The sequence below is a fragment of the Balaenoptera acutorostrata genome, chromosome 2 (genome assembly GCF_949987535.1).
Source record: "Balaenoptera acutorostrata chromosome 2, mBalAcu1.1, whole genome shotgun sequence".
Classification (NCBI taxonomy): domain Eukaryota; kingdom Metazoa; phylum Chordata; class Mammalia; order Artiodactyla; family Balaenopteridae; genus Balaenoptera; species Balaenoptera acutorostrata.
In genome coordinates, this window is record NC_080065.1 from 184,765,202 (window position 1) to 184,784,985 (window position 19,784).

At 49.9% G+C, this 19,784-nt stretch overlaps 1 protein-coding gene across 2 annotated transcripts in view; it reads right to left on the minus strand.

The window, feature by feature from the left end:
* The window catches only part of AP3D1 (adaptor related protein complex 3 subunit delta 1), a 45,108-nt gene extending 25,999 nt beyond the window's left edge, over positions 1 to 19,109 (minus strand). For both annotated transcript variants that reach the window (XM_057540272.1, XM_057540271.1), the window contains exon 1: positions 18,777 to 19,109. In XM_057540272.1, the coding sequence (XP_057396255.1) occupies positions 18,777 to 18,872 (96 nt within the window). In that variant the 5' untranslated portion in view covers positions 18,873 to 19,109. The remainder of the gene's footprint in view (positions 1 to 18,776) is intronic.
* Between the last annotated feature and the right edge of the window lie 675 nt (positions 19,110 to 19,784).

Below are 19,784 nucleotides of genomic sequence, written 5' to 3' on the forward strand. Positions count from 1 at the left end.
ACCCACCCAGCAACGCGAGGGCTTGGATCCTTCCCACTTTCCGGCTCCCGTGACGCACACTGCCGTGGATGTGTGTATACAGGCGCCTGTGTGGACACCTTTTCGATCCTCTTCAGTTTCCTCGCTACCCCAGCACTTGTACTAAAACACGGATCAAAAGGTCAGTACCGACACACACGGTCCAGAGTGAGGAATGTGTCCCATGGGGCGCAAGGCTCCACCCCCAGAGCCGCACAGAAGTCCCATTGGCAGTCTCAGGAGAGCCCAGCCCTGCCCAGAGGCGGGTCGTCACTGAGGGCTGGGAGGAGTGTGGTGCCCCGCGCTCCCGTCACCCACCAACAGTGGCATCGCCTAAACCTGCCAGGCTGGCGAGCTCAGCGACCCTGCCCAAGTGGCTGCACCCTCCTCCCATGTCACCCCAGACCACTCGTAGGCCCAGCACAGGCTCCCGGGGAAGGCGCCACCCTGAGAGCGCTCTCAGCGAGCGTGTGATGAATATTCCATGACCAAGAGTCGGACAATGGAACATGGGTCACCAGATCCTTCCAACGGGCTTCCAGTTACTAATCCCCCAGGCGCCTCAGTTCCCATCCCAGTGCATGATAACCCCTTCATGCACCCTGGATGTGCTGTTAACGATTCAAAAGGGAAAGAACAGAGAGATGATACCAAGTGTGGGAGAACAGGCCCAGCACACAGCGCTGCGGGAGATGGTCTGCAGGTCCCGGGTGCAAACTGGTGCACGCGCACACACACACACAGGCACACACGCACGCACACACACACGCTGGCCCCTCAACGCCCAGATGTCTGTCCGCTGGTGAACGGCCAACACAGTGCACTCTCTGCACAAATCCATTTCCTAGGCGCCCCAGTGACCCCTCAGCTCTCAGGAAGCCAGGCAGCGTCCACTCCCGGCAATGTCTGCGCAGCCACCGTCAGACCATGCCTCCCACCAGCACCGTTTGGAGACAAATGTCCAGGCAGCGCAGGACAGGCGAGACCACTGGTCCTGCCCCGGCTTTGATCCTGAGAGCCATGCAGAGCAGGGAGCAGCCTGGGCAAACGCAGCTGCTAGGAAGTGAGGGGGGAATGGGGGTGGGGTACATCCTCACGTGAACTCTGCACCCACTGCATGCTGCACACAGCCCAGCACTCCAGCGGCCTCTTGCCCACTGCAGGACAGGCTGAGCCGAACTTCCAGCACAGACAAGCTCACTGCCCCTAAAACACATCCCCTCCCTGAAAAACCAACACTCCACTGAGAGTACAACAGAATCCAGTGTCTACAACATACCAGCCACAATGTCCGGGTCACAAGCCAAAATTATTCAAATTAGAAACAGGAAGGACTTCCCTGGTGGCGCAGTGGTTAAGAATCTGCCTACCAATGCAGGGGACACGGGTTCGAGCCCTGGTCTGGGAAGATCCCACATGCCGCGGAGCAACTAAGCTCGTGCACCACAATTACTGAGCCTGTGCTCTAGAGCCCATGAGCCACAACTACTGAAGCCCGCACGCCTAGAGCCCGTGCTCCGCAACAAGAGAAACCACCACAATGAAAAGCTCACACACCACAATGAAGAGTAGCCTCCGCTCGCCACAACCAGAGAAAAGCCTGCGTGCAGCGACAAAGACCCAACACAGCCAAAAATAATTAATTAAAATAATAATAAAAAAAGAAACAGGAAAACATAACCTATACCCAAGGAAAAAAAGACGGCCAATGAAGACCGGCCCTGAGGTGACCCTGGTGATGGCATGAACGCATTCATTTGCTGAGACTTCAACACAGCAACTGTAACCATGCTCTCACGACCAAAAAGAAAATATGCTCCTAATGAATAGAAAGAGAGAAAATCTCAGCAGAGAACGGAAGGTGACACAAACAACCAGATGAAAACCCTAGAAGTGAAAAACAATCTCCGAGGTAGAAGAGGCACTGCGGGGACTGGACGGGGAGCTGGAGCTGAGAAGAAAGTGGAGCACCAGGGCCCACCCAGTCTGAAGGGAGGAAAGTCAGGCAAGGCTGTGGTACACCAAAGGCGTAGCGTGTGTACAACTGGGGTCCCAGGAGAGGAAGGACAGAGAAAATATGTGAAAACCAAACAGCTCAAACTTCCCCAAATGTGGTGAAAGACATAAATTTACTATTTCAAGAAGCCCAGCACCGCCCCCCCCAAACAGGAAATATAAAAGAAAATCACACCCAGACATATCACAGGCAAACTGCTGAAAACTGAAAATAAGGAGAAAATCTTCAGAGGAGCCAGGGGAAAAGGGTGTGCTGCTACAGGGGAGCAGGGGGCTGAGGGAGCTGGGAGGACTCCAGGCCCAGGGCTCTCCATCCAAGAACACCCCTCAGGAATGAAGGCAGAGTAACAGCCCTGCACCTCAGAGCACCCACAGGGGTGACAAATGAGCCCACAGGAAGTGGCTGACCTGCAGGAAGACCCAGCCTCAACACGAGTTTTTAGCTATAAGACAGGTGCACAGGCTCATGGTTCCTACAGGCAGGAAAAGGGAGGAATGGGTTGTAAAATATTAAAATAATGTTTCAGGAGGGTGGAGTCAAGATGGCATACTAGGAGGATGTGGAATTCGCATCTCCTCACAACCAGAGCACCTACCAGGCACCGGTGGGGGACCATGGACACCTAAGGGGATGGGAGGAACCCCCAACGACTGGTTGTTTCAATTATAGTTTTATTTTTCCTAATGTATTTTTTATCTCTAATTTTATTTTGGTTTTTATTCTTTGATATCATACTGCTCCTTTTTTTCTTTCTTCTTTTTTTTTTTTTCTTACTGCGCCACAAAGCTTGCGGGATCTTGGTTCCCAGGCGGGAGGTCGGGCCAGAGCTCCTGTGGTGGGAGCTCCAAGTCCAAACCGCTGGACTAACAGAGAACCTCAGACCCCAGGGAATATCAATCAGAGTGAGGCCTCCCGGAGGTCCTCATCTCAGCACCAAGCTCTATCCAACTGCCTGCAAACTCCAGTGCTGGACGTCTCAGGACAAACAATCAGTAAGACAGGAATACAGCACCAACCATCAAAAAAAAAAAAAAAAAGAAAAAACAGAAAAGACAAAAAAATTTGTTTCAGACGAAGAAGCAAGGTAAAAACCTACAAGGCCAAATAAATAAAGACAAAACAGGCAACCTACCTGAAAAAGAATTCAGAGTAATGATAGTAAAGATGATCCAAAATCTCGGAAACAGAATGGAGAAAACACGAGAAACGTTTAACAAGGATCTAGAAGAACTAAAGAGCAAACAAGCAGGGATGAACAACACAATTACTGAAATTAAAAATACTCTAGAAGGAATCAATAACAGAATAACTGAGGCAGAAAAACAGGTAAGTGAGCTAGAAGATAAAATGGTGGAAATAACTGCCAGGGAGCAGAATAAAGAAAAAAGAATGAAAGGAATTGAAGACAGTCTCAGAGACCTCTGGGACAACATTAAACGCACCAACATTCGAATTATAGGGGTCCCAGAAGAAAAGAGAAAAAGAAAGGGTCTGAAAAAATATTTAAAGAGATTATAGTCGAAAACTTCCCTAACATGGGAAAGGAAATAGTCAATCAAGTCCAGGAAGCACAGAGAGTACCATACAGGATAAACCCAAAGAGAAACATGCCGAGAGACACATATTAATCAAAGTATCAAAAATTAAATACAAAGAAAAAATATTGAAAGCAGCAAGGGAAAAGCAACAAACAACATACAAGGGAATGCCCATAAGGTTAACAACTGATTCTTCAGCTGAAACTCTGCAAGCCAGAAGGGAATGGCAGGACATATTTAAAGTGATGAAAGGGAAAAAACCTACAACCCAGGTTATTCTACCCAGCAAGGATCTCATTCAGATTTGATGGAGAAATTAAAACCTTTACAGATAAGCAAAAGTTAAGAGAATTCAGCACCACCAAACCAGCTTTACAACAAACGCTAAAAGAACTTCTCTAGGCAGGAAACACAAGAAGAGGAAAAGACGCACAATAACAAACCCAAAACAATTCAGAAAATGGTAATAGAAACATACATATCAATAATTATCTTAGGGCTTCCCTGGTGGCGCAGTGGTTAAGAATCTGCTTGCCAATGGGGTTCGAGCCCTGGTCCGGGAAGATCCCACATGCTGCGGAGCAACTAAGCCCGTGCGCCATGACTACTGAGCCTGTGCTCTAGAAACTGCGAGCCACAACTACTGAGCCCGCGTGTCACAACTACTGAAGCCCACGCCCCACAAGAGAAGCCACCGCAATGAGAAGCCCGCGCACTGCAACGAAGAGTAGCCTCTGCTCGCCGCAACTAGAGAAAGCCTGCATGCAGCGACAAAGACCCAATGCAGCCAAAAATAAATAAATAATTAATTTTAAAAAAATTATCTTGGGCTTCCCTGGTGGCGCAGCGGTTGAGAATCTGCCTGCCAATGCAGGGGACACGGGTTCGAGCCCTGGTCCGGGAAGATCCTACATGCCACGGAGCAACTGGGCCCGTGAGCCACAATTACTGAGCCTGCGCGTCTGGAGCCTGTGCTCCGCAACAAGAGAGGCCGCGACAGTGACAGGCCCGCGCACCGCGATGAAGAATGGCCCCCGCTTGCCGCAACTGGAGGAAGCCCTCGCACAGAAACGAAGACCCAACACAGCCATAAGTAAATAAATAAATAAATAAATAAATAAATAAAATTAAAAAAAAAAAAAACCCTGGGAAAAAAATTATCTTAAGTGTAAATGGATTAAATGCTCCAACCAAAAGACACAGACTGGCTGAATGGATACAAAAACAAGACCCATATATATGCTGCCTACAGGAGACCCACTGCAGACCTAGGGACGCATACAGATTGAAAGTGAGGGGATGGAAAAAGATATTCCATGAAAACGGAAATCAAAAGAAAGCTGGAGTAGCAATTCTCATATCAGACAAAATACACTTTAAAATAAAGACTATTACAAGAGACAAGGACACTACATAATGATCAAGGGATTAATCCAAGAAGATACAACAATTGTAAATATTTATGCACCCAACATAGGAGCACCTCAATACATAAGGCAAATGCCAACAGCCATAAAAGGGGAAATCGACAGTAACACAATAATAGTAGGGGATTTTAACACCCCACTTTCACCAATGGACAGATAATCCAAAATGAAAATAAATAAGGAAACACAAGCTTTAGATAACACATTAAACAAGATGGACTTAATTGATATTTATAGGACATTCCATCCAGTAACAACAGAATACACTTTCTTCTCAAGTGCTCATGGAACATTCTCCAGGATAGACCATATCTTGGGTCACAAATCAAGCCTTGGTAAATTTAAGAAAATTGAAATCGTATCAAGTATCTTTTCCAACCACAACGTTATGAGACTAGATATCAATTACAGGAAAAGAACTGTAAAAAACACAAACACATGGAGGCTAAACAATACACTGCTAAATAACCAAGAGATCACTGAGGAAATCAAAGAGGAAATCAAGAAATACCTCAAAACAACTGACAATGAAAACATAATGACCCAAAACCTATGGGATGCAGCAAAAACAGTTCTAAGAGGGAAGTTTATACCAATACAATCCTACCTCAAGAAACAAGAAAAATCTCAAATAAACAACCTAACCTTACACCTAAAGCAATTAGAGAAAGAAGAACAAACAAAACCCAAAGTTAGCAGAAGGAAAGAAATCATAAAGATCAGATCAGAAATCAATGAAAAAGAAATGAATGAAACAATACCAAAGATCAATAAAACTAAAAGCTGGCTCTGAGAAGATAAACAAAATTGATAACCCATTAGCCACACTCATCAAAAAAAAAAAGGGGGAGAAGACTCAAATCAACAGAATTAGAAATGAAAGAGAAGTAACAACTGACACTGCAGAAATACAAAGGATCATGAGAGATTACTACAAGCAACTATATGCCAATAAAATGGACAACCTGGAAGAAATGGACAAATTCTTAGAAAAGCACAACCTTCCAAGACTGAACCAGGAGGAAACAGAAAATACAAACAGACCAATCACAAGCGCTGAAATTGAAACTGTGATTAAAAATCTTCCAACAAACAAAAGCCCAGGACCAGATGGCTCCACAGGCGAATTCTATCAAACATTTAGAGAAGAGCTAATACCTATTCTTCTCAAACTCTTCCAAAATATAGCAGAGGGAAGAACACTCCCAAACTCATTCTATGAGGCCACAGTCACCCTGATACCAAAACCAGACAAAGATGTCACACAAAAAAACTACAGGCCAGTATCTCTGATGAACACAGATGCAAAAATCCTCAACAAAACACTAGCAAACAGAATCCAACAGCACATTAAAAGGATCAGACACCATATGATAATCTCAACAGATGCAGAAAAAGCTTTTGACAAAATTCAACACCCATTTATGATAAAAACTCTCCAGGAAGTAGGCACAGAGGGAAACTACCTCAACATAATAAAGGCCATATATGACAAACCCACAGCCAACATCATTCTCAATGGTGAAAAACTGAAACCATTTCCACTAAGATCAGGAACAAGACAAGGTTGCCCACTCTCACCACTATTATTCAACATAATTTTGGAAGTTTTAGCCACAGCAATCAGAGAAGAAAAAGAAATAAAAGGAATCCAAATCGGTAAAGAAGAAGTAAAACTGTCACTGTTTGCAGATGACATGATACTATACCTAGAGAATCGTAAAGATGCTACCAGAAAACTACTAGAGCTAATCAATGAATTTGGTAGAGTAGCAGGATACAAAACTAATGCACAGAAATCTCTTGCATTCCTATACACTAATGATGAAAAATCTGAAAGAGAAATTAAGGAAACACTCCCATTTACCACTGCAACAAAAAGAATAAAATACCTAGGAATAAACCTACCTAAGGAGACAGAAGACCTGTATGCAGAAAACTATAAGACACTGATGAAAGAAATTAAAGATGATACAAACAGATGGAGACATATACCATGTTCTTGGATTGCAAGAATCAACACTGTGAAAATGACTATACTATCTAAAGCAATCTACAGATTCAATGCCATCCCTATCAAGCTACCAATGGCATTTTTCACAGAACTAGAACAGAGTTTCACAATTTTTATGGAAACACCGAAGACCCCGAATAGCCAAAGCAATCTTGAGAAATAAAAATGGAGCTGGAGGAATCAGGCTCCTGGACTTCAGACTATACTACAAAGCTACAGTAATCAAGACAGTATGGGAATGGCACAAAAAACAGAAATATAGATCAATGGAACAGGATAGAAAGCCCAGAGATAAACCCACGCACATATGGTCACCTTATCTTTGATAAAGGAGGCAAGAGTATACAATGGAGAAAAGACAGCCTCTTCAATAAGTGGTGCTGGGAAAACTGGACAGCTACATGTAAAAGAATGAAATTAGAACACTTCCTAACACCATACAGAAAAATAAACTCAAAATGGATTAAAGACCTAAATGTAAGGCCAAACACTATAAAACTTAGAGGAAAACATAGGCAGAACACTCTATGACATAAATCACAGCAAGATCCTTTTTGACCCACCTCCTAGAAAAATGGAAATAAAAACAAAAATAAACAAATGGGACCTAATGAAAGTTAAAAGCTTTTGCACAGCAAAGGAAACCATAAAAAAGATTAAAAGACAACCCTCAGAATGGGAGAAAATATTTGCAAATGAAGCAACTGACAAAGGATTAACCTCCAAAATATACATGCAGCTCATGCAGCTCAATATCAAAAAAAAAAAAAACCAATCCAAAAATTGGGCAGAAAACCTAAATAGACATTTCTCCAAAGAAGATATACAGATTGCAAACAAACACATGAAAAGATGCTCAACATCACTATTCATTAGAGAAATGCAAATCAAAACTACAATGAGGTATCACCTCACACCGGTCAGAACAGCCATAATCAAAAAATCTACAAACAAAAATGCTGGAAAGGGTGTGGAGAAAAGGGAACCCTCTTACACTGTTGGTGGGAATGTAAATTGATACAGCCACTACGGAGAACAGTGTGGAGGTTCCTTAAAAAACTAAAAACAGAACTACCATATGACCCAGCAGTCCCACTACTGGGCATATGCCCTGAGAAAACCATAATTCAAAAAGAGTCATGTACCACAATGTTCACTGCAGCACTATTTACAACAGTGAGGACATGGAAGCAACAAGTGTCCATCAACAGACGAATGGATAAAGAAGACGTGGCACATATATACAATGGAATATTACTCAGCCATAAAAAGAAACGAAATTGAGTTATTTGTAGTGAGGTGGATGGACCTAGAGTCTGTCATACAGAGTGAAGTAAATCAGAAAGAGAAAAACAAATACTGTATGCTAACACATATATTTGGACTCTAAAAATAAAAATGGTTCTCATGAACCTAGGGCCAGGACAGGAATAAAGACGCAGATATAGAGAATGGACTTGAGGACATGGGGAGGGGGAAGGGTAAGCTGGGACGAAATGAGAGAGTGGCATGGACTTATATACACTACCAAATGTAAAATAGCTAGCTAGTGGGAAGCAGCCGCATAGCACAGGGAGATCAGCTCAGTGCTTTGTGACCACCTAGAGGGGTGCGATAGGGAGGGTGGGAGGGAGACTCAAGAGCGAGGGGATATGGGGATATACGTGCACATATAGCTGATTCATTTTGCTGTACAACAGAAACTAACACACCACTGTAAAGCAACTATACTCCAACAAAGATGTTTAAATAAATAAATTTTAAAAATGTTTCATATTCCCTTGAGAGTATTTAAATATTTATCTAAAACATAGTTACACACATGAAGTTAAAGTAAGGAATGTGGGAGAGAATGATTAGTCTTTGCAGTCTTATTTACACACAGCATTGCTAACAAAGAACTATTTACTCTCCTTTTCACAAAAAAAGAAAAAAAAATGGCCAAGGTATACAGACATGATCTAGATCCAGGAAATTATACAGGCAGACCTCAGAGATATTGTAGGAAGGGTTCCAGACCACCTCAATACAGCAAATATCACAGTAAAGCAAGTCACACGTAAAAGTTACGTTCACGCTATTCTGTAGTCTGCCAGGTGTGCAGTAGCATTATGTCTAAAAAAACAACATACAAACCTTAATTAAAATTACTTTATTGCTAAAAAATGCTAACCATCATCTGAGCCTTCAGCAAGCCATCATTTTTTTTGGGGGGGGGCAGGATCTGAGTTCCCCGACCAGGGATTGAACCTGCGCCCTCAGCAGTAAAAGCGCCAAGTCGTCCTAACCACTGGACCTCCAGGGAATTCCTAGCGAGTCATAATCTTTTTGCTGGTGGCGGGTCCTGCCCTGATGCTGTGGACGGGGCGGCCGTGGCCATTTCTTAAAATAAGACAACAATGAAGTCTGCCGAATCGGTGACCTCTTCCTCTCAGGAACGGTTTCTCCGTGGCGTCTGATACTGTTTGATGGCATTTTACCAGAAGGAGAACATCCTTCACAGTTCGAGTCAATGCTCTCAAACCCTTTATCAACTAAGTTATGTAATATTCTAAATGCTTTGTTGTCGTTTCAACAATCGATTATGTCACGTCTTACGTGGGCGAGGTTCGTGGAGCCCCAAAAGAACGGCAAGAGTAACATCAGAGATCACAGACTACAGATCACCATCACGTAATAATGAGATAGTTTGAAAACTTGTGAGAATTACCAAAATGTGACACAGAGACACGAAGTGAGCAAATGCTGTTGGAAAAATGGCGGCGACAGGCGTGCTCCCTGCAGGGTCGCCACAGACCTTCCATTTGTGAAAAACGCAGTATCTGCGAAGCACAACGAAGGGAAGCGCAAAAAAATAAGGCCTGTCTGTATCAAATACATGATATAGAAATATTTTAACATCTAAAGTATAAATAGCTAACACATATCACTGACACTGTTTTCAAAAAAAGAAGTTGGAGATGCAAGCATGATGAAATTCTCAAACACCTCGGCCTGTTCTGAGCAGGGTCACACTTCACCACAGAGCAAACAGTACTGAAACGGAGGTGTGATTCAGAATTTACCTGAGAACAAAGGATACAAACTTCCCTCATATACGAACCCCTCAGCTATAAAAAAACAGCCATTTCAATACTGCCTGCTCAGCAGAGTTCCCTGGGACACTTAAAAATCCCCAGGATCCCCAGGCCCTCCCAGAGGAGTGGAGTCAGACCTCGAGGGCCGAGGCCCAGAGAAGCTGCCGTTGACCCTGAGGTGCTGGCAGGCTGCAAAACCACGCAGCTGGACCCTGGACTTTTCTTTTGGACTCTTTTTAAGAGATTTAGGTTCACAGCAAAACTGACTGGGAGGCAGAGGTTTCCCACCCCCCGCCCCACGTGTGCACCGCGTCCCCACTAGCAGTATCCCCCACCAGTGCGACGTGTGTCACAACTGACGAATCTACACGGACACTTCGTTATCACCCAGCAGCCACAGATGACGGAGGTTCACTGCTTTGTGGGTTTGCACACACGTTCACTGACCCACATCCACTGTCACGGCGTCACACGGCATAGTTTCACTGCCCCTAAAACCCCTCTGGGCCCTGCCCATTCATCTCTCCTCCCCCCAACCCCCGCACCACTGATCCTTCCCCCGGCTCCAGAGTCCTGCCTTTTCCAGAATGTCCCAGAGTTGGAATCACAGTGTGTAGCCTTTACAGACTGGCTTCTTCCTCTCGGTCATGTGCATTTAAGGTTCCTGCGTGTCTTCCGTGGCTTGATGGCTTTCTCCTTAGCGCTGAGGGACACTGCATCGTCTGGATGCTCCGTCCACCACCTGGGCGACATCATCTCTGCTGCCTCGTCCCCTGCCGTCTCCCAGAGGTGCTCTCCGGATCGTCCCAACATGCCGGTCCTGCCACCACCCACAGCTGCTCGCGGGCGCCCCGACTCGGGACCCAGAGCCTCAGCACCCTGCTCTCGTGAGCACCAGCGCCAGCGTGCTCAGACCTTTGGGGGCTTGGACGGGTTGAGACCACCACCGCCGCTGCCAGAGATGGGTGTAACGACAGCAGCATTTCCAGGGCATGCCAATGTCAGACCAGAAACATTTCAGAAGTCGTTGGGGGCTTGGACGGGTTGAGACCACCACCGCCGCTGCCAGAGATGGGTGTAACGACAGCAGCATTTCCAGGGCATGCCAATGTCAGACCAGAAACATTTCAGAAGTCGTTACGATACGCGACCAGGGAGGGCTCTCCCCGTTATTCCATCCACCTTGCCAAGAACAACCCAGCTGCCATCTACGACCATCGCTTCCACAAGAAAATATTAACATTTTAACCCAGAAATGTAGGCGAGTCAGTGTTGAGACCAGAGGACTTCTCCTGACGAGATGCAAGCAGGACCCACAAGGAGGGCGCTGTCCTGTGCTCACCTGGCCAGGGATGGGCACCGGCGCCTCTGCAGCCGGAAGAGCCAGGCCTCCTGCAGAAGCCCGAGCTGAGGCCCACCCTGGGGTCAGGACCCGTCACCATCCCAGCAACTAACACAGCCAGGGCACAGCGCTGAGCAGTGCAACGGACAGAGGCCAGACAGCCCATCCGGGACCACTGCCACCCCGTCCACCCCACGAGCCCCTCGTCCCCGTGCTCAGCCCCCGGAACCCCACGCAGGCAGGTCAAGCAGCTCCTGACGGCCAATCATGGCCCTTCTCGTCACCCAGTCGCCCTCAGCCCGGACTGGAGCCCCACCTCGGCAGAGACAGAAGCAGATGGGTGGGGGCCGGGGGCTGGGGTAGGGGAAATGGGGACCGTAGAGTGGGGACAGCATCTCTGGTGGGGTGACGGAAATGTAAAGGTAGATCGTGCTGACGGCTGTGCGCTTTTGTAAATACACCTAAAACCTTCACTGAATTTCACACTTCAAGCAGGTGGATGCTAAGCTATATAAACCATACTGTCTCAATAAAGCCACACAGAGAAAAACCACTTCGTTGCCACCAGAATGGAAAGACATTATTCGACGACATGTGACCCGACGGGCCTGCACCTCTGGTTCTGCAAATGCTCACAGCACTAGTCTACACCGGAACAGCGACCCTCCTCCCTGCAGGGTGACAGCGGCCCGGAGACCCGGCCGCCCAGCAGTGGCCTCCAGGACCCGAGTCATTCAAGTGGAGAAGGAGGAGACCCTCAGCGCTGGGGTCCCCCGGCAGTGGACAGTGACGGTGGCACCAGGGCTCACCCTGAGCCTCCGCGCCCAAGTAAGCGCTGGTGCCCGACAAGACCAGATCGGAGGATTCGTGGCGGCACTCTGGGGAGGTCGAGCCTTGGGAGACAGCGAGGGGGGGCGCGCCCGTCCTGCCTGTGCCCACCGCGGACCCGGGCACAGTCGGGGGGCCCAGGACTCGGCCATGGGGCCGCAGTCAAACCTCAGGCTTCCCGACCTTCGAATCCCACCCCATCCCCCCAGCAGAGCTCCCAGCGCAAAGGCTCTCAGCTCTGCGGCCGTGCTCCCAGGGGACGCTAGGCCACACCTGGGACGTCCCTGGTCCTCAGACTGGAGGGTCTGGCAGGCAGTGGGTGGGGCCAGGGAGGCTGCTCCACACCCCAGTGCCCAGGACGGACGCCCCCCAGGGGATGAGCAGGCCCCAGAGTCCACAGTGCCAAGGGGGCACCCTAGCATCGAGCCTACCTAGGTCACCATTCCTTCCCTGTTGTTTTTTTTTTTTTAATACTTTTGGCCACACCGCACGGCTTGCGGGATCTTAGTTCCCCGACCAGGGATTGAACCCACGCCCTCAGCAGTGAAACCTGGAGTCCTAACCACTGCACCGCCCCCGCTCCTGCCTTTCAACCTCCTGGAATTGTTATGCAAATGGACATTCCCAGGAACTGATGACCCGCACAGACACAGCCCACTACAGACTTGGTCCTCACAACTGCCACCCGCCCACAGCCTGGCCACCCACTGCGCCGGGCCGAGTCCTGTGAATAACTCCTCCAAGTCAGGGAGAGCTGAGAGCCTTGGGCTGGGAGCTCTGCTGGGGGGACGGGCTGGGGGTCGTAGGTCGGGAAGCTTGAGGCTTGACTGCGGCCCTGCAGCCGATCCGTGGCCGAGTCCCGGGCCCCCCAGGCTGTGCCCGGGTCCGCGGCGGGCACAGGCAGGACGGGCACGCCCCCCTCGCTGTCTCCCAAGGCTTGGCCTCCCCAGAGTGCCGCCACGAATCCTCCGATCTGGTCTTGTCGGGCACCAGCGCCCAGACTCGGGCACGGAGGCTCAGGCAGACAGCGTCACGAAGGCTGCAGATGGCACTACGCCGAGGAAAGAGTAAAGGCAGGCGAGGCCGCGGCGGCTGCTGCTGGGAACAGGAGCCACAGGAGCGCTTCTAGTGGTCGTGACACTGCCCTGGAGGCCAAGGCTGCTCCTGCCCACGCTGCGGTGACCGCCCTCCCACGAAGGGCGCTTCATCAAATGCCCCAGGCAGGAAGCAACCCAGAGGTCCGGCAACAGTCTGAAGGATAAATCAACCACAGCAGACCCCTGCCGGCGACCAAAGCAAACAAGCCACCGTGGCCCTTCCCTGCAGCAGCGAGCGACAGAGGTGGCCACTGACACCAGCCTGCAAGCAGAAGTAAGCGAGACGTTCAGGGACATTTAAGGGACAAAACTATAAGCAAGGCAAGGAAATTACCCTCGGAGAACTTAGGATAATTATCATAATACTTCAGCTGTACGAATGTGCATTATATACTTCACAACTAACAAGAGTTCAAAAAAAACACACAAATCTAGGAGACCCACCCTGTGGGCTGTCTAGGAAACCTCCCCGTTTCCCTTCACTCTGACCTCCAGCGCGGGCCTCCCACACAATGACCGACTCCCTGACACCAGCTGGGTGTCCCAAAACTCAGTTCGGATCTGACCCTCTCTGCCCGGTGTCAGCGCAGACCCCACAGGCTGAGGGCTCAGCCACAGGTCTGTCCCCACCTCACGCACCCGCCAGCAGTAAACCAGAGTTCCCGTGACCCGCTTCTCCGCAGGGAAGCACTTACTCATGTTTTCCAGTTTATCACACTGCGAGAGGCACAACAAAGGATACAGATAAACAGCTGGACGAAGAGGCAGAGAGGGTGGGGTCCAGCGGGTCGGGAGGCAGAGCTTCTGTTCTCGTGGCACTGGGGGGCACCACCCTCCTGGCACATGGATGCTTTCACCAACCGAGAACCTCCCTGAGCCTCATACTTTAGATTTCTATGGAAGCTTCATCACGTAGGCATGATCCATCATTAACTCCACCTGCAGCCCCTCTCCCCTCTCCGAAGGATTGGCGGGAGAGTGGGTGTGAAGCTTCAAACCACGGCCTGGTCTTTCTTGTGACCAGTCCCACCCAGGAGCATCTCATTAGAACAAGACACCCCCATCACCCAGGAAACCCCAAGGGATTCAGCAGGTCAGTGTCAGGAACCAGGGGCAGAGACCGAATATCCCAACAAGGATGCCCCTAGTACCTCTGTTGCTTAGGAAACGACAAAAGTTCCAGGAGCTCTGCGACAGGAGCAGGGACAAAGGCCATCTTATCTCACAATAGCACAGGGTCCAACAACACGATGACAACACAGGGGACAAGGGACACCTGGATGAAGGGCCAGCATTAGGGAATTCTGGGAAATTTTCCTTTATCAGTTTGGGTCAGGGGTTCTCATCTGGGCAATCCCATCCCCCCAGGGGGCACGGCCACGTCTGGGGACATTGTGGTTGTCAAGACTGGGCATGGCCTGGTATCAGATGGGTGGGGCCGGAGATGCTGCTCCACACCCCAGAGCGCCCAGGCCGGCCCCCCTCAGAGGATGACCCGGCCCTGATGTGGGCAGTGCCGAGGGGGAGAGACCCTGACTTAGGCTAACAACCTATTTACTAAACGTCCTATCTCCACTCTCCTCAGAAGCTGTTAAAATAAAAGGAATCTTACAGAAAGAGTTTAAAAGCACCAAGCGCTTAGCCGTGCCAGACTTGACATGTGCTTCAGTCACTGTCCCCGGAGCGAGGGCCAGCCCCGCACACACCTCACAGCCCGAGGAGCCCCGCACACCTCGGCACCAGGTTACACCCCAAGAAATTGCCATTTTTGAGGTCAGAAGCACTAGAACATCAGCACTTCACACAGTTCCATCTTAACCCCAGATTATACCCAATTTCAAAATATCTCTCTACAGTCACCCCTTGGTATCTGTGGGGGATTGGTTCCAGGACCTCCGAAGACACCGAAATCCTCAGACGCTCAAGTCCCTTGTATAAAATGGCGCAGACTTGCATACAACATGCACACAGCCTCCGGTACACTTTAAATCATCTCTAGATGACTTACAATACTTGATACAATGCAACTGCTGTGTAAATGGTTGCCTGCGTTCAGCAAATTCAAGTCTTGCTTTTTGAAACTTTCTGGAAATTTTTTTAAATGTGTTTAATGTATGTAACAGCACATATATGATATACGCTTTTAAAAAAATATTTACTTATTTATTTATTTGGCTGTGCCAGGTGTTAGTTGCAACACGCGGGATCTTCGTTGCTTTGTGCGGGATCTTAGTTCCCTGACCAGGGATCGAACCCAGGCCCCCTGCGTTGGGAGCATGGAGTCCTAACCACTGGACCACCAGGGAAGTCCCGAAACTTTCTGGAATTTTTTTAAAAAATACTTTCAATACACAATTGGCAAATACAGAACCTGCAGATACACACAGCCGACCATACACAGTTAAAACTGAATTTTTTAAAGTTCAGAAACTTTGGGACTTCCCTGGTGGTCCAGTGGCTGAGAATTCGCCTTCCAACGCAGGGGATGCGGGTTCGATCCCTGGTCGGGGAACTAAAATCCCCCATGCCACGGGGCAACTAAGCCCATGTGCCGTAACCACTGAGGCCGTGCACTGCGACGAAGACCCGACGCAACCAAAAAAATAAACAAAATTTTAAAAAATTTAAAATAAATAAATAAAAATAAAGTTCAGGGGACTTCCCTGGTGGTGCGGTGGATAGGACTCTGTGCTCCCAACGCAGGGGGCCTGGGTTCAATCCCTGGTCAGATCCCACATGCATGCTGCAACTAAGAGTTCACATGCCACAACTAAGGAGCCTGTGTGCTGCAACTAAGACCCAGTGCAACCAAATAAATATTTTAAAAGTAAATAAATAAATTAAAAATAAAGTTCAGAAACTTCAGTTAAGTGGTTGGGAAATTTTTAGACCCAGGAGAAAACGCTCAGACACCACCCAAACCCTGGCTGATACTGCTGAGTGTCACCCGATGGAATAAGCTGTGGCACCAAACAGGAAACACGGAACCCACCTCAATGCCACTGGGGGGCAGGGTACCTAAACTGCAGTGCCCCCACGTGGAACCCACACTCGTGAGGGCTGAGCCCTCAGGAGCACTCGGCATGCGTGGACAGCACTCAGGAAGGCTAACAGGCAAGAACAGGACAGAATCTTAACAGACAGAACCTCTCTCAATTTCTACGCACAGAAAAAATTCTCAAATTGACTTCTGGGGAGAAGAATGTTACCTTTTGACTTAATAAATGCTAAGCTCATTACAAAAAGTTATGGGTATAATTTAAAAGACTGAAAGAAAAACCCTTCCCCAAAACATGAAAAGTACTCATAAGAATGAAATGTTAAAAAGTCATTTGTTTTTTCCTAGTCATACCCAAGTTTTGGAAGCAAGGACATTCGCAAGTGAATTTCCACCTACCTGCCAACATTACCTGTACTGTATCTTAGGAACTGAAGCAAACTCAAGCATCCAAGAAACAGGTGAATTAGCCCACTGTTTCTCAAACTTCTTTGACTCATTGGAAAACATACATTTTCCATGGTAACCCAACTCACAGGCATGCATACACTTAGTATCATAAGCTGAAACAAAAGTTTCAAAAAACAAGTTACTCCACCAGTGGTCCAGATTTTCTAGTTTCTTCTTTTGGGGGCTCACAGAAGCCTGCATTCCATCACTTGCTGCACCCTCACAGGCACTCAGCAAGGTGGAGAGGTGGCTGTCAACCCCACTTCAAAACATCAGGGGGCTCTCCCCAGGTCACCCAAAGAGACCCAAGAACCAGGATGCCGGTCTCCCAAACGTCACACACTAAACCACGCTGCCTTTCCACATGGCTTTTAAAGTCACCACTAAGCCTCACTTCTGTGGTGCCGCACAGAAGTTTTAAGCTAAAATCTATAACTTTGGGGACTTCCCTGGTGGCTCAGTGGTTAAGAATCCGCCTGCCAATGCAGGGGACACGGGTTCCATCCTTGGTCCGGGAAGATCTCACATGCCACGGAGCAACTAAGCCCACGAGCCAAAACTACTGAGCCCGCATGCCACAACTACTGAAGCCCACACGTCTAGAGCCCATGCTCCGCAACAAGAGAAGCCACCGCAATGAGAAGCCCGCTCGCCGCAACTAAAGCCCGCACAGCAACGAAGACCCAACGCAGCCAAAAATAAATAAAATAAATAAATAAATATTAAAAAAATTAAAATAAAATAAAATGCAGACCAACCAGCTACTCTTTCAACTCAAAGAGAAACTGAAAATCAGACCAAGAGTTCCCTACACTTGTAACCAACGCAGCTGGCCAGAGCTTCCAACCTGATGCAAAACCCAAGTGTAGCCAGAGAAGAGAAGGGGTGACAGAAATGAACCAAAACAACCTAATTACACTTCAGCGAGATCACACCCATTCTGAGAAAGTGCGACAAAGAGACAAGAAACTCAGGCCCTCAGCTGAAGGACAGAGCCCAGGGCCCTTGGTGCCTCCCAGCAAATTCCTTAACTTCTCTGCACCTTCCTCCGGGTACTGCTGGGCTTCCCGAGCGCCACTGTGAGGGCCGGCGGGGTGGAATCTGGTAGTGGGACCTGCACGATGTCCAACAGCTGCTCTCCATCGGGCAGTCTCACTCTCCAGCCGGGAAAAGGGGACCTTCTCCAACACCCCACTGTGTAAGTGCAGGCTTGGACCTCCATCCATGGAAGGCAGCGGCCTGGTGGTCACTAACTGTCCCCGATCCTCCTAAATCTAGGTCACAGGTTGGGGCGTGGCGGGAGGGAAGAAAATGGTGCCCATGATTACAACATTACTTATGGAAAACCTTTTCCCACCGACTTTCGGGTGTCTAGTTTAAGTCTGCTTCCCTATTGCAGGACCCCTGAGCGGCTTCCTCATTTCGGCCTAGGACGTCCGCTGCCCCACCCCCTCACCCCGTAAAAGGCGCGGCCCCACCTTCCCGGGGACACGGGCCCACGAGGCAAGGCCCAGTTCCGGGCCAGGCACCAAGGAGTGACCTGGACGTGCGTTTAGCCCACCAGGGGTTCCCTCCGGGAGCGACCCGCGGAGAGGAGAGTCCCCCAACCAGGAGTCCAAGGCCTGGGGCGGGGCCGGGGGCCCTCCCTTTTGAACAGGAGACCCAGAAACAGATTCAAGATTGGAGATCCACCGCTGGGGGGGCGGGGGGGGCTGTGAAGTCTCTTCCGGGCCACCCTCGGGGAGGAGGAGGCGGGCCCCCAACGCCGGGCAGTAAACTGAGGCTCGGAGACGGAGCGGGCGTGCGGAGGCCCAGGCCACGGACAGCTGGGGCTCGAGCCGGGAGCGGGGCCTCGGGGGCGGGCTGGGGGCCGGAATCAGGGGCAGAGCCGGGGTCGGGGCCGGTGTCGGACTGGGTCGGCGCGAGGGTCCGGGTCCGGATCCGGGCCCGGGCCGGCGCGCCGGGCTCACCTCGTCCTCCTTGTGGTTGCGGATGCCGCGCACCAGGTCCTGCAGATTCTTGTCGAACATGCGGTCGATGCTGCCCTTGACCATCTTGAGGGCCATCGCGGCGGCTGCCGCCGGGCCCGAACCCCGGGAGGCCCGCGGCCAGGCGCCCTGAGGGGGCCTGGGGGCCGCGTCTGCCGCCCGCGGAGCGTTGCGCTGCCAGTCGCCGCGGCGGGGCGGTCTCCCAGGCCAGGTCGGCGGCGGTTGGCGGGGCGGCGGCTGCAGCGGACCCGCTCAGCAGGCCACGCTCCCCTCCCCTCCGGCTCCGCGCCGCTTGCAAATGGCGGACAAAATGGCTGCCGGTCAGCTGACGGCGGTAACCCGGACCGGGCGGCCCGCCCCCGAGGCCCCGCCTCCCTATAAACCCCGCCCCTTCACCCCGAGACGCCGCGTTTCCCTGACGACGCCAGACAGCCCAATGGAAACGCAGACAACGGCCTCCGGGCTGCTCGGCCACGCCCCCTCCAGCTCAGGGCTCTTCCCTCTCATAGGTCAGTGACCTCCGGAACTCCACCTACTTCCTCGTTCCGGTTGTAACCACGCCCCTTAGGCTCTCCCTCCCTGGCCCGCCCCTCAGCTAAGTGACAGGTGTGGGCGGGCCCATCTGTGGGCGGGGCCTGCTATGGGCGGGCACGCTCACGTGGAGCTTCCCAGGGTGGTTCCTGGAGAAGAACCCACCTCCGCCCTTTCTGATTCTAAAAGCTGACGATGTCAGAGAACCTTCAAAACCGAGTCTGCGGCGAACCGATCCTGAGTCTCCTGCACGTCTCACAAAATCCTGTGATATGGGCAGGACAGGGATTAACATTGCCAGAGGAAAAACTGAGGCCCAGAACTAGGACTGCAACACAGTCTTTCCATTCAGCGAACTACTTTGTTGACAGCCTACTGTGTGCCAGGCCTGACCAGTGAATGAGAGACACTTGGTTCCTGCCCACCGGGATCCACCATAAAGAGAGTAAAAAAGCAAGC